Source organism: Peromyscus californicus, unplaced genomic scaffold (assembly GCF_007827085.1).
Source record: "Peromyscus californicus insignis strain IS unplaced genomic scaffold, ASM782708v3 Scaffold_9__1_contigs__length_137607984, whole genome shotgun sequence".
In the NCBI taxonomy this organism is placed as follows: Eukaryota; Metazoa; Chordata; class Mammalia; order Rodentia; family Cricetidae; genus Peromyscus; species Peromyscus californicus.
This window is the reverse complement of record NW_026294617.1, coordinates 72,174,779-72,193,726: the sequence shown is the minus strand read 5'-3', so window position 1 is coordinate 72,193,726 and position 18,948 is coordinate 72,174,779. Positions and strand designations below refer to the sequence as shown.

Below are 18,948 nucleotides of genomic sequence, written 5' to 3'. Positions count from 1 at the left end.
CTTGCATGGACCCTTGCACTCCCGCGACGAGTCAGCTGACTCCTTTAGTTCCTCGTCACCAAGCCGTTAGTTCGCCTTGGGCGGACGGGAGGGCATAACTCGGTGGATAATGTTGATATCCCGGTCTTCTGGGTGCACGGTACTTGCACATTTAAAATTGTCAATCTTGCCGGGCGGTGGTGGCGCACACCTTTAATCGCAGTACTCAGGAGGCAGAGGCAGGTGGATCTCTGAGTTCGAGGTCAGCCTGGTCTACAGAGTGAGTTCCAGGACAGCCAGGGCTACACAGAGAAACCTTGTCTCAAAATACAAAAAACATCAACAGCAACAAAAAGTCAGTCCATTCTAGTTAATATATACACTCTTCAGTTGCCCATCTGTGTGTTGTGTGCTCGCACATGCGCGCGTCTGTGTATTGATAAGACTGTATTATCAACTTTTACTTTAGCAAGAACCGTCTCTTTGAAAGAAAGTGCTGCTGGACTGGTTCCATAGAGTTAGCCTGAACTGTCTAATGGGAGCTTCTTAGTTTAAAGAATATCCATTGCGCTGGGCGGAGGTGGCGCTCACCTTTAATCCCAGCACTCGGGAGGCAGAGCCAGGCGGATCTCTCTGAGTTCGAGGCCAGCCTGGGCTAGAGAGTGAGTTCCAGGAAAGGCGCAAAGCTACGTAGAGAAACCCTGACTCGGAAACAAAAACAAACAAACAAACAACAACAACAACAACAAAAGAATATCCATTGCTTTGCTGACTTGTTCATTCGGTGCTGGGGATTGCTAGACAGAGTAATCTCACAAAGGAATACAGAGACAAGGGGAGCCCCTTATCAAGGCTTTGCCTTTTTTTTTTTTTTTTTGGTCAAAAGAAAGAGTGCACCAAGACCCAACCATGGTTAGCAAGCACACGGGGACAGGGGGCAGACCCTCTCTTCCCCCCATTGCCTGGAGTCTGTCGTGATTGGCTAGTTTTGAAATAATAATTATGAAGAAAATGAAAGGGATTGACTACTTAATACTTTTAAGTTGCTTAAATTCAGAGAAGGCTGGAATCTTTATGTAAACATTTTATCTGGGTGGGGGTATTCTAACATTTGGATAGTGGTAGTATAGGCCTTTAATTCCAGCACTCAGGAGGCAGAGGAGGGCGGATCTCTGTGAGTTCGAGGCCTGGTCTATAGAGTGAGTTCAGCCCAGCCAAGGCTACCTAGTGAGACCCAGTCTTAAAAAGCAATAAACAAACAAATGAACAAAAATCTGCATAGAGCTGGAGAGATGGTTTAAAAGTACTGGCTGGCCAGGCGATGGTGGCACATACCTTTAATCCCAGCACTCTGGAGGCAGAGCCAGGTGGATCTCTGTGAGTTTGAGGCCAGCCTGGTCTACAGAGTGAGTTCCAGGACAGGCACCAAAACTACACGGAGAACTGTCTCAAAAAACCAAAAAAACCAAAAACAACAACAACAACAAAAAAAAGTACTGGCTGCTCTTTCAGAGGACTCAGATTTGATCCTGAGCACTCACATGGCAGCTCACATCTGTTTGCAATTCCAGTTCCAGGGGATCTGATGCCATCTTTTGGTCTGTGTGGGCACCAGGCATGCATGTAGTGTACAGACAAAACACACATTTAAATAAAATAAAAATATTTTTTCTCTATTCTGTTTCACAGTGGGTAGTTATATGCCTTCAAATTCTCTAGTTGGAACACTTAATCTTCTGTTTATCTCATCCTTTACCTAAGACACGTGGAGGCCCACAAAAGTTTCCTAGTGAGATCTGAGCTTGCTTTACTCAGCAGAGCTGCATTAGAGGATTGCTTGACCATGTGCATGGTTACCAGGTGATTGGAAAGGGTCTGCACTTGGCTGTGCTGGGGGAGGTCTTTTGCTCCACCCCTTGGCATTCCTATAAATAGCCCTTTAGAAGAGCCAGAGGGGCTGGTGGATAAGGATCCAGGCTCTCCCAAGGCTATCCTGTGTTTCTATCTGTTTCTCTCCCCTCTATCCTTCTATCTATATCTCTTATCCCTCTCTCCTCAAGAGTACCCTGGGGTAAAATGTGGGAGCCGGTCTTCCAGCTGGTCTCCCACAAAGACACCCATTTTTAAAAATTTTATTTAAATTTAAATGTTTTTTCCATTTTACATACCAACCACAGTTCCCTCTTCCTCCCCTCCTCCCATTTTCCTCCTCCTCCCGAACCCCCAACCACTTCTCAGAGAGGGTAAGGCCTCCCTTGGGGAGTCAACAAAGTCTGGCATATCTGGTGATATCTGTAATCTAAGAAATAAAGCTTGCCTGAAAATCAGAGGACAGAGCCAGCCACAGAGTTAAACATAGAGATCAGGTAGTGGTGGCACACACCTTTAATCCTAACACTCGGGAGGCAGAGATCCATCAACACCACACTGGGCTACATGAGATTGATCAGTCTAGGGGAGAAACAGAGCCAGGCAGTGGTGGCACACACCTTTAACCCCAGTGTTTGGGAAGTACACACGCCATTAGTCTCAGCACTAGGAATGTTGAGATAGGAAGTGAAATGGCTGGGTGGAGAAAGGTATATAAGGCGAGAGGAAGACAGGAACCAGAGACCCTTTCAGCTGAAGACTCAGAGGCATTCAGTCTGAGGGTTCTTGGAAACAACTGAAGAGTTGGTGAGGTGAGAAGTGGCTGTGGCTTGTATCCTCTGATCTTTCAGCATTTACCCTAATACCTGGCTCTGTTTTTTTATTATAAGACCATTTAGAATTCATGCAACACATATCAAGTTGAGGAAGGAGCAAACCCCTCAGCCCTGCATCATGGCTGAGCAAGGTATCCCTCCATAGGGAATGGGCTCCAAAAAGCTGGTTCATGCATTAGGGATAAATCCTGGTCCCACTGCCAGGGGCCCCACCAACTGCCCAAGCCACACAATTGTTACCCACATTCAGAGGGTCTAGTTGAGTCCCATGCAGATTCCCCAGTTGTCTGTCCAGAGTCTGTGAGCTCACTAGCTCCGGTCAGCTGTCTCTGTGGTTTCCCCCATCATAACCTTGAGCCCCCCCCCCCCCCGCCCCCACATAATCCTTCTTCTCTCTCTTCGATTGGACTCCAGGAGCTCAGCCCAGTGCTCAGCTGTGGATTTCTTCATCTGCTTCCATCACTTACTGGATGGGGGGGTTCTATGATGACAATTAGGGTAGTCATCAATCTGATTACAGGAGAAGGCCAGTTCAGGCACCCTCTCCACTATTGCTTAGAGTCTTAGCTGGGGTCATCTTTGTGGATTCCTGGGAGTTTCCCTAGCACCAGGTTTCTCCCTAACCTCATAATGGCTCCCTTTATCAAGATATCTCTTTCCTTGCTCTCCTTCTCTGTCCCTTACCCAACTCGACCATCCCACAACTCGACCATCCCATTTTCCATTCCCTCATGTCATGTCTCCCACCCCCCCACTTACCCAGGAGACCTTTTCTATTTCCCTTTCCTAGGGTGATGCGTGTCCCTTTTAGGGAACTCCTTGTTACCTAGCTTCTCTGGGGTTGTGGATTGTAGCCTGGTTATCCTTTGCTTTACATGACACCCATTTTTATCTGAAAGTTTTCTCTTTTGTTAGAGGCTAGAGCCAGGGATATCTGACTTGAAGGCTCCTAATGAACTAGAGTTGGTTACTTACCACAATTCCAAACAACACACACACACACACACACACACACACAGAGAGAGAGAGAGAGAGAGAGAGAGAGAGAGAGAGAGAGAGAGAGAGAGAGAGGTGGTAAAACAGAAATGGGATTAAGGAACTTATGTCCAAGTTCCCAAGGTCAGAAGGACAATGGCCTAATGACATCCTGAGAACTGTCTTCAAGGTACTTGGAATAGCTGCAAGATTGTATAGGGTAAAAACCAAATTGTGGTTGGGGAAGGTATGCAAGTTATCCCAGAAATTTGTAGCAATCTTAAGCTCTGGTCTGGTGGATCCTTGTGTTCTGTTTCACCCTTTAAGGTCCTGATTGCAACCTCAAAATCATTATCTTTTGAGGGTTGGTTCTGGTTCCCATCATAGGGTGCAAGCCTTCAGGGCTCGTCGTTTCTGGAATTTGAGGTAATCGAGGAAATAGAAATAACACAGAGAATGAGCAAGTCAGAGAAACAAAATGGAGACAGGGCAGTGATTTGAGGAGCAGATGGAGGTTGTTACTCACAGCACCATCATAACTTAGCTTGGATGTGGTATGGCAGGCCTACAGTCCCAGCAGTCAGAAAGTAGAGATAGGAAGATCAGGAGTTCAACGTTATGCTGAGCCACCTGTTGAATTTGAGGCCACCCTGGGATACATGAGATCGTGTGTGTGTGTGTGTGTGTGTGTGTGTGTGTGTGTGTGTGTGTGTGTGTCTGTGTGTATGTGCTTATCCTCCTCACTAATCTTAGTAGCACAAGGCCTCCCAACTTACCCTCTTCAAGCCCAACAGTCAAAAATGTCAGCCCAATGGCTGAATAGATAAAGCGACTTGCTACCAAGCCTGATGATCTGAGTTCAATCCCCAGCATCCACACGGTAGAACGAGAGAAGGACTCCTTCAAATTATTGTCTGACCTCCACACATATTCTGTGACACATGTGGTACACACACACACACACACACACACACACACACACACACACACAGGTAAATAAGTAAATAAATATAAGAATTATGAAAAGGAAACTCTGTTATTGCAGCAACATGGATGAACTTGGAGGACATGTTAAATGAAATAGGCACTGATAAACAAATGCGATGTGACCTCACTTATAAGTATAATCTAAAACAGTAGAACTTATAGAAGCAGAGGTTAGGATGGCAGTTATCAGATCCAGTGGGGAGGATTGGGGATTGGGAAGATGTTGGTTAAAGAATACAAAATTTCGCCGGGCGGTGGTGGCGCACGCCTTTAACCCCAGCAGTCGGGAGGCAGAGCCAGGCGGATCTCTGTGAGTTCGAGGCCAGCCTGGGCTACCAAGTGAGTCCCAGGAAAGGCGCAAAGCTACACAGAGAAACCCTGTCTCGAAAAACCGGAAAAAAAAAAAGAATACAAAATTTCAGTTAAGAAAGGTTAAGTTAAATAGAGCTATCATGTAACGTCATGGCAACTGTAATTAATACAAGTGTATTTTATGCTTGATAGAGTGTCACTACTACAAACAGCCATCTGAGGTAATGCATATATTAGTCAGCTTGTTTTAGCCATTCCACTGTGAACATACTTCAGACTTCATGTGGTATTGAATGTAGATAATTCTATTTGTTAATAAAAAGTAATTTTTAGACATCATTTCATGTATCTTGTCTGTCTGCGTGGTAGCCAAGGCATTCTTTCAGATGAGAGGCTAAACTGAATCGCTGTTGCTGCCCCTTTACTGTTTCTTTGCACTTCTCTTGGATGTGTTCTTACCAGACATCCCTCAGGAAGGATGCACCCTTGAATTGTTAAGCACAGGGCAAGGCACCAAAGTAAGATTCTGGGTCAGGGACAGTCAAATCTTCCCTTGAGTGATGGGAGGGGATGACAGTTGAGGAGGTTGTTGGAAGGAGGAAGTGGCCATTGCAATTAATTTGCATCATTGGTATTTTGATCCAGTATTTAGAGTTGTATATTCTCAGTCATTTTCTTTCTTTCTGGGGTGGTCTGGTAGATGGTTTCATTTATTGGTGTATGTCTTGGCCTTCCAGGTCTCTTTTCAACTCCTTGAATATCCCACAGTCTTTTCTGTCGTGGTGTCTTCGAGAGTGTCGGTCCTCTGCTTGCTGCTTTGGCCCAGCTTCTCCCATAGCTAAGCTCTCCCTTCCTGTGGAGTCAGTGTAGCCTTCCCTTTCTTGGTATGGTCTTCCCTGGGCAAGGTGTTTACACTGTGACAGTCATTATGATAATGGCTTCATGTACATGATCATTTAATCTGAGTTAGACCTGCATTAAGTTTTCATTTTAGGTAAATTCTCATAGGGGTAATTCAATCTAAATTTGTAAGCTGCCTGTTTCCTTCAGGAAACCATGTATTTTAAATGTCTCTTGGTTTCCTTCTGCATCTGTAGTACCCAGCACAGATCACAGGCACTTGAAAGCAGTTACTAAGGGGAGAAAAAGGAAGTCCTCCCCAAGGTAGGGTCTCACTTTGTTTAAGTTGACTTTGGACACATTATATATCCAAGGATGTTCTTCAGCTGTTGGTCTTCCTTCCTTAGCTCTCCAAGTGATGGGGGTTACAGGCATGAACATCTGGTTTCTCTTGACATACATGCTTCAGGTGCCCTGGATGTGAACTATGTACCAGTTCAGCAATAGACAGTCAAGTCAAGGCACTGTGTTCCAAGTCCCTCAAGACTGAGGAATGGGTAAGAAAAAGGGGAAGTCATAACTGGGTCTTACATTCCAGATCACTCCAATAGTAATGGAATGGAGGCTGATAAGATGGCTTAGTGGGTAAGAGTATCCATTGCCAGGCCTAATGACCAGAGTTCAACCCCTGGGACCCACATGGTGGAAGAAGAGAATGAATCTCATGGGTTGTCCTCTGATTTCCACATGTGTGCTATGATATGAACATGTACATGTACACACATACACACAACATAAATCAATAAATGCTTTATAAAAAATAGAATGATAGCTTGACAGTGGGGATTTGAAAGAGGGCCCAAGTACTGACCTACCTAATTCCATTTTGTTTCAGACTCTACCTTATTGCCTTCTGTAGGTGGAGTTTTCCTGTGTCCTGGCAGTTGTTTCCAAATAAGCACAAGAGACTTAATATGAATTATAAATGCTTGGCCAATAGCACAGGCTTATTACTAACTAGCTCTTACATTTTTAAATTACCCATATTCCTTATTTACACTCTGTCATGTGACAGTACCTGTTAACACGGCACGTTCATCTCCTGCTCCCTCTGTGTCTGGCTGGCGACTCCTCAGACTCCACCCTTCTTCATCTGAGTCCTCATTTTGATTGTCCTGCCTAACTTTATCCTGTTCAGCTACTGGCCAGTCAGCTTGTTTATTAAACCAATCATAGTAGGGCTGGAGAGATGGCTCTGAGGTTAAGAGCACCAAATGCTCTTCCAAAGGACCCGGGTTGAATTCCCAGTACCCATATGGCAGCTCACAACTGTCTGTAACTCCAGTTCTAGGGGATCTGACCCTCTCATACAGACATACATGTAGGCAAAACACGGATGTTTGTAAAATAAAAAAAATAATAATAAGAAAAACCCAAAACCAAACCAATCATAGCAACATATATTCACACAGTGTACAGAAGGATTATTCCATAGCAGCCTTCCTTTGAGTTCTGAATTCTCCCAAGCCTTTCTCTCCTACACTTACCTTAGCTCCCAGGAATGACACACTCAATTGCTGAACAAAATCAAAGGGCAGAAATTACTCCTCAGGCAACAGAGACCTTCTTGGTACTAACATGGCTCTGCAAGGCTGATCCTCAGACAATGAACCAAGCTGATGACAGGGTAGTCCACAGCCAGACCAAGAGAGCCTTACCCACTCCCAAGTCCTTGCCTTTGTTTCTCTTCTCTAGATTATGCTAGTCTGCTGTAAGCTTTTTCAAGACAGATTTTGGTCATCAGACTTGGTCCTTCCTGGTGTGGTCATATGCTAATAAAAGCCTTCTCATCCACCTCACATTCAAAAGTAGTTAGAACATGAAGAAATGAGGGGAAACATTTGGAAGGAGGGATAGCACCTTTTCTCTCTAGACTTTCTATAACTTATCATGGTTTTAAGTCTCGTTTTTTTTAGTCATTAGCTCAAAGTTCTCTTCATTAATCACTAGGTTAATTATGTGAGGTGTCCATTATTAACTCCATTTTACAGCCAAAGCGCCTGGGGAGAAGTACGTTCTCATGCTATCATCAAAGGCAGGATTTCATGAGTATTAATGCATTCTAATAAAATTTCCTCTAAATTGTTAATTACAGGATGTTGGTGTCTTAGTCATTGTTCTATTGCTGTAAAGAGACATCATGACCATGGCAACTCCTAAATGGGGCATGCTCACAGTTTCAGAGGTTTAGTCCATTATCAGCATGGTGGTAAGCATGGCAGCGTGCAAGCAGACATGGTGCTAGAAAAATGGCTGAGGCAGTAGGAAGAGAGAGCAACACTGAGTCTGGCTTGAGCATTTGAAAACTCAAAGCCCACCCCTAGTGACAAGGCCTCCAATAAGGCCACACCTCTTAATCCCTGTCAAGTAGTGCCACCCCCTAATGACCAAGCATTCAAATATATGAGCCTGTGGGGCCCATTCTTATAGAAACCACCACAGTTAGCTTCATTGTTGAATTTTGTTTATTAAACTGTAGGATTTGTTATGTTAGACACCTAATTACAGACCAATGAAGCTATTGTATGAAGATTCTGACAATGAGTGAAGTGTCAGGAATAGATAAGTAACATTCTTTACAGAAGTTTTATTTAAGAAACCTTGTTTTGGTCAGACGTGGTAGTGAGTGCCTTTAATTCTAGCATCAAGAGGCAGAGGCATACTGATCTCTGTGAGTTCAAGGCTAGCGTGGTCTGCAAAGTAATTTCTAGGCCAGCCAAGAATCCATACTGAGACCCTGTTTCAAAAAAAAGTGCTGAAACCACGTGGCTCAGACAGGCAAAAGACACCCTTGGGCTAGCCTGGGTCCTCACAATCCAGGCTGGCTGAAGGCATCCACAGGCCCACCCAGTGCCTTGTGATGCTGGGTAGGTGGGTGCCATTATGACGAGCAAGTATATGGTGGAGAAAGAGAGGCAGAATGGTTTGCGTGCTGTGGTTAGAAGCAGTTCTAAAGAAGCGAGGGTGGTAAGGAATGGGCTGATGTGGGAGGCCTGCTACCCACCTGGGCTGCTGCCTAGGGCCATATCTGGGTCCATGGTCCTACCGCAGGTGGGGTCTTTGTTGACATCCATGCCTCATATTGCCTCTAAGGCTGTGGAGATTCCTGGGGTCTAGGCTGTCACCTGTGACCATTTTGGTGTCCAAGAGCTGTGTTGCTGCTAGGGCCATGCTGACCTGGGTGGCCTGTGTTGCCCCTGAGGGACATGATGAAATACAGTCCTGAGCTGCTGCTGGGGGCCATGTCTTGGTTTATGGCCCTGCAGCAGCCAGGGTCTGTGTTGATGTCCATGGCTTCAGTAACCACTGAAGGCCCTGTGGAAGACAGGGGTCTGGTCAGACATATGAGTCCATGCTGGCATCTGAGAGCTTTGTTGCTGTAGGGACCATGCCAATCTGGGTGTCCTGTGCTGCCACTTGGGGCATGTCTGGGTCGTGGCCCTACAGCAGCCAAGGTCTGTGTTGATGCCTGTAACTCCTGATATCACTGAAAGCTGTGCAAATACCTGGGGTCTGAACCATCACCTGAGGCCAGGTGGGGGTCTGAGGGTCATGCTGCAGCCAGGGCCAGACCAGATCTGAGTGTCCTGCACTGTCACAGATACCATAGTGATGTTGGGGACCAGGCTGCGGCTGAGGGCTATGTCTGGTCTATGGCCCTACTGCAGCTAGGGATGTGTTGATGTCTGTGACTCCTGATATGACTGAAGGCCACACTGATACTTGGGGTCTGGGCCTCCACTTGGGGCCATGTTGGTGTCTGAGGGCCATGCTGCCATGGGGGCCATGCCTATATGAGTGGCTGTGCTGCCACCTGGGACTGTAGTGACATTTGGCCAGGGCTGCTGCCATGCACCATGTCTGGGTCTACCACAGTCAGGGGTCTGTGTTGATGTACATGGCTCATGGTACCACCAAAAGTCACACAGATGCCTAGGGTCTAGGCAGCAACTTGTGGCCATGTTGGGGTCTGAGGGCTTTGGGGTCATGCTGGCCTGGATGGCCTGTACTGCTACATAGGGTCATGATGGTGTTGTCTGGGTCCAAAATGCTGCCTAGGGCCATGTCTGGGTCCTGTGGCCCTGCAGACTGAGTTGATGTCTATGGCTCCTGTTACTACTGAGAGCTATGCAGATGTTACTACTGAGAGTTGTGCAGATGTCTACAGATGAAGTGGGCCTCCACTGTGCTGAGCAGTCTCCTGACAACTGTGAGCATTTACGAGCTCGTGTGCAGCTGAGTTAGAGGCAACCGTAGACTCTTGCCGTCCTTAATTGCCCCTTTTGTGTGTCCTTGGGTGTAACTCTGACGTTGAAGTCACTAAAACCAGACTGTCTAACCCATACTTTATTTTCATTTTTGAAGCAATTGCTTTGATTTCTTTGGAAATGCTATTGTGATATCAATGTCTAGATACAAAGAAAAAGTCACAGAATTTGTTGACTATTTTGATTAATATATTCTCACCAAACTGCATTTGAACAGGATAAGGCAAAAGAGCACACATTAGTTTTCTAATTCTGCTGCGGCGGAGCAGACAAGCTGAGTGCTTCTTCATAATGCATTAGTGTACAGGACAAAAAAGCCATCAACAGTACACTGGAGGCTGTAGCCTTTTTCAGCCTATAGATGGCGCCACACCACCTGGTTTGGGCTCCAGGCTGGCCTCATGAAAGCCTCTCTACGGTCATTCTTTCTCTGCTACTTTGCATTTTCTTCCCCCTTTATAAGTAAGTACTCCTGTGATGTCATTAGCCACCCAGATAATACAAGATAACCTTGTCTTAAGACCTCAGCACTCCAGAAGTAGAGATAGGAAGGCTAGGAGTTCAAGGCCAGCCTGGACTTCAGAGTGAGTGAGAGGGCAGCGTGGACTACAGGAAAGCCCCCCTCAAATACATAAATGACTAAGTATGCCAAGAAGAAAATAAGTGATAAAGAAATAAAAAAAATCATTAAACTATGTGTTTAATTCCAGCCCTTAGACATATACAATAAGTTCAGATGTCAGAGACTAAGTTGTCTCTGGGGTCCATGGTCCTTTTTAAGACAAGATAATTTGGAGTTAATTTTTTATTTTCCATTTCCTTCTATTTATTACTCCAAAACAGTAATTATTTATAATTTCTAAAAGATTAAACGGATGCTTAGGAATTGCTGCTTGTAGAAAGAGGGGCTCATATAGAGTAACTGGGCAGTCTCCTCCTCAAGAATAAGGCACATGGAAAGAGCAGGACAATCTGAGCTGGGAATTTTATATTTTATCTTTCTGCATCTTGATTTTGTTGTAAGTACAGATGTTGGAAACAAGTAATCTCAAGCTCCCATAAAGCAACTTGCAAACATAGCAAAAGTAACCAGGGAAAGTGATTTCTTTCTGCCAGATGAGTGTGATTTGACCCAAACCTGCCTACCACACGCACATGGACATGTTGTCTTTAACCTTTGATGCCTAAATCAAGAGGGAGCTTGGCTGTTCCTCTTTGGCTGGGGTTCACCTCTAACTCTACTGCTCCAGGCTGATTTGGAAATTAGTATGAGCAGGAAATGAAGAAGACTCAGGAGAAGGAGGGCAGGTGAGGAGAGGCAGACACTCAGCCACTGAACCTGTTTACAAGAAAGAGTGAACTCCTCACCATGGAGAGGAGGAAGGTCGGAACACTGTCAAAAGAATGATCTATGGTGAGCAATGCCTTGGGGAACTGTGAGAGAGGCTCCAGGGAAAAAGGCAGAGGGCCTTTTCCTCAATTGTATTTTGTTCCCTGGATTGTTCTTGGACATGATTTCATGCCTTCTGTGACAAATATTTACATTCAGTTTATAAGTCATGTTTATTTTTGTTGGATGTCAGCACATAGTTATAGGACCTAATCTCGTGAATGGATATGCTGAATGCTGTCCTTGTTTTGGTGGAAGCTCCACCTCAGCCCCTGGCACCCTGGCATCTATATACCCAAAGAGTCTGGAATGTTCTGGTGGAAGATCCACCTCAACTCCCCTCCCCCATCTCTTTCCCCAAACCCACCCCTTCAAAGCCCACCAGACGCAGCTCCTCCCCCAGAGAGGCTCACGACCACTCCCACAGGGTATTTAAGCTGCATCCCAGAAAACAGACACATGGTTTTCCAGTCTTTCATCCCCATCTCCTCTCTGAGGGACTGGAGAATCACCCAGGAACGCTTTACCCATTAAACCGGGGCTTTTCTAATTCAGTCTAATTTGGTCTGATTTGGATTGCTGCGTTGGTGGAAAGGCTTATCGGCAGAAAAAAAAAACACCTTATCAGTGCAACCCAAATCTGGACAAGACCTGCCTTGCTGTTGTGCTTTCCCAGATATAATCTATGCTGTGTGCCAGCCAATTGTGTTTACATCGGTCTGTCCTGAGAAAGATCTGGGAAACGACTGCTCTGTTCATATTTAGTGTGTGCTTACTGGTGTTTATGTACATTTTCCCCAGCTCAACCTTCCTTGGATCATTTCTTTCTTTGTTACAGCGTGTACAAATATACATTGAAACTGAAGTGAAAGTGTCTACAATTACCCTAATTCCTAAACCAAACAAGGATACAACAAAGAAAGAGAACTACAGACCGATCTACCTCATGAACATTGATGCAAAAATACTCAATAAAATACTGGCAAACAGGGCCGGGCGGTGGTGGCACACGCCTTTAATCCCAGCACTCGGGAGGCAGAGCCAGGCGGATCTCTGTGAGTTCGAGGCCAGCCTGGACTACCAAGTGAGTTCCAGGAAAGGCGCAAAGCTACACAGAGAAACCCTGTCTCGAAAAACCAAAAAAAAAAAAAAAAAAAAAAAAAAGAATCATTTCATTAACCTTTTCTTTTTCAATCACGTTTGATTCTACCTTAGGTCTCTGTGCCATGCAGCTTCTGGTTCCTGACCATCCAGGACATGGGCTCCCTCTTGGTTTGGGCCTCAAGTTAGACCAGTCAGTTTTTGGTGACTCCCACAAGCTCTGAGCTACCATTGCCCCAGCATATCTTTCAGGAGGACATGTTGAAGATCGTAGGTTTTGTGCCTGGATTGGTGTCCCAGTCTCACCACTGGAAACCTTGTTTGATTACAGAAGATGGCCAGTTCAGGCTTCTTATCCTCCATCACTAGCAGTCCTTCATGGGTTTCATGAATTTTCCACTGCACTAGGTTTCCACATTGTCTCCCCCAAGTACTCCCAAGTTCCAGTTGTTTCTCCCAGTATTCTTTCCCTCCATCCCTCCCACTCCCACCTGATCTCTCCTGTTTCCATCCCCACCTGTCCCCAGTCCACCTGCAAACTCTATTCTATTTACACTTCCCAGGGACATCCATGCATTTGCCCTAGAGCCCTCCTTGTTACTTAGCTTCTCTGGGCCTGTGGATTGCAGCTTGATTGTGTTGCTATGTGGTCAGTTTTAGAGAAAGTTCCATGAGGTGCTGAGAAGAAGGTATATTCTTTTGTGTTTGGGTGAAATGTTCTTTATTTAATTTCAGAGACCCAAGTTTAAACAGAAACACTACTGGAATCCATAAGCTGATTTAAAATTTTTTATTCATGTTTGAAGTGAGATCCTAATTAGTCTTGCCGGGTGGTGGTGGTGCACGCCTTTAATCCCAGCACTTGGGAGGCAGAGGCAGGCAGATCTCTGTGAGTTCGAGGCCAGCATGGTCTACAAAGTGAATTCAAGGAAAGGTGCAAAGCTATACAGAGAAACCCTGTCTTGAAAAACAAAAAACAAAAACAACAACAACAAAACCCCCTCCCCCAAAAAAGTTATTAAAAAAGCTGGGCGGTGGTGGTGCACGCCTTTAATCCCAGCACTCGGGAGGCAGAGGCAGGTGGATCTCTATGAGTTCGAGGCCAGCCTGGGCTACCGAGTGAGTTCCACAAAAGGCGCAAGGCTACACAGAGAAACCCTGTCTCAGAAAAAAAAATAAAAAAGAAGAAGAAGAAAACCTAATTAGTCTTAAAAATAAAAACTGGATATTGAGGGTGAAAGCTGAAAGATCAGAGGAGCAGCCACCAGTGAGTTCTTATTTCTCTGGATCCTCTGACCTAATGCGGTTCCAGATTCTGTCTTTATCCACCTGATATTCCTGTCTCTACCTCCCTTGTGCTAGGATTAAAGGTGGGTACCACCACCAATAGGCTCTGTTTCTTTTTTAGACTGGATCAATCTCGTGTAGCCCAGGGTGGCCTTCAACTCCTAATCTTCCTGCTTCCTCCCAAGTGCTGGGATTAAAGGTGTGTGCCACCACTGTCTGATCTCTGTTGTTATCTAGTGGTTAGGTTTGCCCTCTGATGTCCAGGCAAGCTCTATTTGTCAGAAAACAAACAAAATATCATACAACACATGTTATATTTAATTTGGGTAAGATTTTGTCTACTTTAGCTAAAGTATAGCAGAGTCAAGCATGTCCCTCCAGCATTCTAACTTACATACAGCTGTATTAAAACAGGAGCCACCCTGATTCATTTCCCCAGATTCACTGTAAATGCTCCACAGATCTCTTTCTACCCAGGAGTCATTTATAACAACTGGCTGGTGCTTCTGGAACATAAGAGGAGGCCAGAGCTAACCAGGGTCCTAAGCTCTCTTCAGAGGATTGAGAGGAAGCTCCAGGAGAGGGCCTCTTGAATAAGCCAGGAAGCCATATGCTTCAGCCACCAAGTGGGGATATGACTCCACCATTATCTTCCAGCCTGAGGTCTCAGAGACCTCAGAAGCATGTGCTGTAATGAAATCCAGTGCCTGGGTTTTCAGCTGCCCTGCTCTATGGAGGTCAGCCAGGGAGAGAGTGTGGGCAGCATTCTCCACAGAAAGGTCCCTGCAGAGGGCATCCTCACACATGACCTTCAAACGCTCCAGGCCATACCTGTCAGCAGCTGCCAGCAGAACATCTGCCATGCTGTCGAGGTCTGGTGTTTTTCCGGTATAAATGAAGCCCATCATTGCCTTGAAGACTTGTGGCTCCAGGTCAGGGATCTCAACGCGATTCTTTCTGCTCTCCCCCATGTCATGTTGAAACATGGCTCTGAAAACTGGAGAGCGAGCTGCTAAGATGGCCTTGTGAGCCTGAAATTCCTGGCCAGATACCACCAGGCAGCAGTCTGTGAATCGGGAATTTTCCCACAGCTCTCCTAGCTCATCTGCCAATGTGCATCTAGGAACCTGGATCCCTGGCTTCATGCTCTGATCAGAGATGTTGAAGGACGAGTTCTGGACCACGCTCACCTGGCAGAGGAGGGTGAGCTGGTCACCTGGAAGAAGCTGCTGTGCATGAGACAAGAGGAAATCTTGAAGGATGAACTTTTTGAATCCATTTCAGAAGAATTGCCCGAATTCCCAGAAGCCTGCCCATGCACCAGGGACAGATCTCGATCCCCCTGCCTGGGTGCCCCCCAAACAGTTCGAGCCAAACAACTGTCTTCTGTGTCCAGAGGGCCTAGTCCAGTCCCATGGGGGCTCCACACCCACCAGTCCACAGTTCATGGCTTCCACTGGTGTGGCTGGTCATCTCTGCACGTTCTCCCATCATGATCTCGACGTCCCTCACCTGCAGTATCTCTCCTCTCTCTCATCAATTGGATTCCTGGAACTCAGCCTGGTGCCTGGCCGTGGATCTCTGTATCTGCCTCCATCTGTCACTGGACAAAAGCTCTATGATAACAGCTAGGTTATTTGCTAGGCTGGTCACCAAAGTAGACCAGTCCAGGCACCCTCTGGACCACTGCCAGCAGACCAAGGTGGGGTCAACCTTGTGGATTCCTGAGAGCCTCCCCAGCACCCTGTCTCTTCCTATTCCCATGATGACCTCATTTATCATGGTATCTTCCTCCATCGAAGACCTCCTGAATCTTGGCAGGTGATATCTATCAACAAAGGTTACTACTGGCCTTACCAGGACTTGGTCATTATCTCAAATTTTCTCTCTGGGACTCTAAAGATGCTTCATCCACAGATAGCAGAAAGCAGTCTAGAGAAAATGATGCCCACATTCTCAAGAGTTGGGGGGTGTGGGTGGTCTTTGGTTATTTGGTGGGTAATGGATGTTTGTTATCATTTAGGGGAATATAGCAATGATAAGATAATATTGTAAATTATTGAATCCATTTTAAACTAAAAAAACTATTAATCTAAAATATTTTGTATTTGTAAGGACTTTTATATATTGATAAAAATTTAAGGTAATTTTTGTTACAAAACATTGTATATATATTTCTACTCTTGTTTAAAGGATTTTTGTATATTGATAAAAAAAAAAAGAATTGCCTGAACCTAGTGACTCTTGGGCTCCTCATAGTTTGTGTTTTCTCTCCTTTGGCACTTATGATCCAGAACTGGAACTTTGCCCAAACTGAATCTTTGGACAGCTGAGCAACTGTAGGTAAACTGAGAGGTAATCTTTGCTTTCCATATGGGATCCATTCGGGTATATTCTCAAATACCATTTGTCATTGGCTCCTGGTGAGAAAGTGGAACTTTCAATGACTTCCGACATTCCCTCCAAGCAGAAACAGAAGTTGCTAATGGTCCACTTGCAGGAGAATTTCTGGACGCTGATCTTTGTGAATCCCCAGCTCTCGGCTACAAGGTCCCCTGATATATCTGCTTGAGGTGGTTTGAAAGTTAAAGCTGATCCAAAATGAAGAACTGAGATTTGTTTTTTTCTGCTTCAACCTAGGAGTCACAATTACAGATATTTTTTAGATTTTTAATTTCTATTTTCCCCTATGTTCCTTTTTCAATGGGTCTGGAAACTTGTGTCTCTGAAATTTTCTATCCAGATTTCAATATTAGTTTCAGAGAAGACAGTCTGGGCTACTAGGGACTGTTACATCACTCCATTTTTTTTCTAGATTGAATCTTAGGTCAATAGGAAACTAATTTTGACATTTATAAACAAGTGTTGAATAGTTTGGATGAGTTTATTCATTCATATTAAAAATGTTGCAGAATATATACAAGGAAATCTCTCTGGATGAACAAAGGGGATTTATTAGAATGACTTAGGGCTGCAGTCCTGCTAATCCCACAATGGCTAGCTGTGAAGAGAAAGTCCGAGAATCCAGTACTTACTCAGTCCAGGAGGATGGATGTGTCCTCTGGTCTTCAGTAGATGCTGGAATTCTGAAGAAAAATTCTCTAATGCCAGGGAAGGAATGGACTTGCTGCAAGGTGAGGGCAAGCAGGCAAAGAGAAAGAGCTTCCTTCCTTCCTGTCCTTTTATATGCTTCCAGCAAAGGGTGTGGCCCAATCTAGGGTGTGTTTCCCAAACTCAAGACTGGATTAAAGGTGTGTGTGTTCAGACCTTGAAATCAGGGTTAAATGTTAGTGTCTTTCTACCTCCAAATTCATATTGGAAGTGGATCTACCTACTTCAATTTAAGAAAAAAAACTTTCTCACAGGTTTGCCCTCCATGTTCGAATTTTTGTTATTCCATGTCTAATTAAGTTGGGAACCAAGAGTAACCATCACAAGTATATTTTGTTTATTGTGCTATATGCAGATCCTAAATACTTCTCAATTCAGTCATGTTGACTGTTTAGATGCAGCTTCTCAATACCTTGTATTTTACATTTTTAACTTGTGAGTTCTGTCCTCCTCAAACTTTGAACTTCCATGCTTATTCTGCAGGGCCTTAAAAGTGAGAGAGTATTCTGGTTTCCAGAAGAATATATTCAACAGTTCCTGAAGTATGGGTTTTGAGACCGATCCCCTTTGAAATGGGATTTGTAAAATGCTCCCCACATCTATCATCCTTCTCCAGGTCATCATGTTTGGAGGAACTCACTAAGCCTAGAGAACAGGAAAATAACTTCAGTGATTCAATCTACTAAGCAATTCCCAGCCTAGCTCTCCTGAAAGTCTGGATCCAATTCTGCTCACCCCTCAATACAGGATAAATCAATCAACTGTTTTTTTTTTTTTTCTTGTTCGAGATAGGGTTTCTCTGTGTAGTTTTGGTGCCCGTTCTGGATCTCGCTCTGTAGACCAGGCTGGCCTTGAACTCACAGAGATCCGCCTGGCTCTGCTTCCCAAGTGCTGGGATTAAAGGCATGTGCCACCACTGCCTGGCAATCAACTGGTTTTGACCTCTGAATTTTTGGTTCCTCAGTTAGGATCCTTTCGCAGGTGGCTAACTAGTAGCCCCAGTGACTATTCTCTACCTGGGTTTAGGGTCAGAGTGGCAGGTACCGCTTCCCTCAAATGTATAATTTGAAATGAAGGTAGGCAATTCCTGCAAGACCCCTCATTAGCAAAGCAAATGCTTTACCTTGCCAGCCCAGAGCTCCCATGAACTTGCTCCTGGAGATTGAGAGCAGCTTCCCATGTGGAAACTGAGAACCGCCTGGGGCTCAATTTACAGGCTCTGTTCATATAACCTCTCATCCAGGAATGGGGTAGGTAGAACTTTTATTTCGGGTAGGTGGTTCTCTGGGGGACTTGGCACAGCCAAAAGGATTCAGGTCCTCAACAGGAAGAGGCACAAATCTTAATCGGCAGGAGTGTCCTCATACCAGAAAAAGCCACTGGTCCTTAAAGGAAAACAAAACTGACAGAAATACATAGAAAGACATAGAAACACACACAAATGTAAACACACAGGCAGAGAGAGAGACATAGAAAGACATAGAAACACACACAAATGTAAACACACAGGCAGAGAGAGAGAGAGAGAGAGAGAGAGAGAGAGAGAGAGAGAGAGAGAGAGAGAGAGAGAGAGAGAGAGAGATTGAACTGGATTTAAGCCAATAGAAAATCTATTAGCCAGCTGGCAGAACTACATGAGGTGTTCGGGATTCCAGTGCAGCAACCAGCCTTTCTCAGGGTGAGCTTTTAAGCACAAAAACCATATTCTGGGTTCACAAACTTCAGTTAACAAGAACAGTTAGCCAGAAGTGGCACCACAGAAGCCAAAATGTTACTGTATTTCAAGCAAGGTTTGAACACTTTGAGGTATTCTGAGAACTATGGACTTTGGTGGACTAAGCCTTTGTTTTATTTTTGGCAGGGGTTGCTGTTTTTTACACAAGTGTTGGGTTTTACACCCTGAATGGTACTTCCTTCATGGAGACAGTTGTAC

At 45.0% G+C, this 18,948-nt stretch overlaps 1 protein-coding gene across 1 annotated transcript; it reads right to left on the bottom strand.

The window, feature by feature from the left end:
* Window positions 1-14,054: 14,054 nt before the first annotated feature.
* Window positions 14,055-17,397, bottom strand: LOC128106637 (speckle-type POZ protein-like). The gene is given in 4 exon segments (XM_052732203.1): window positions 14,055-15,184; window positions 16,120-16,229; window positions 16,232-16,468; window positions 17,382-17,397. Coding segments are annotated over 4 exon segments (1,101 nt in total). The 3' UTR covers window positions 14,055-14,446.
* Window positions 17,398-18,948: the final 1,551 nt, after the last annotated feature.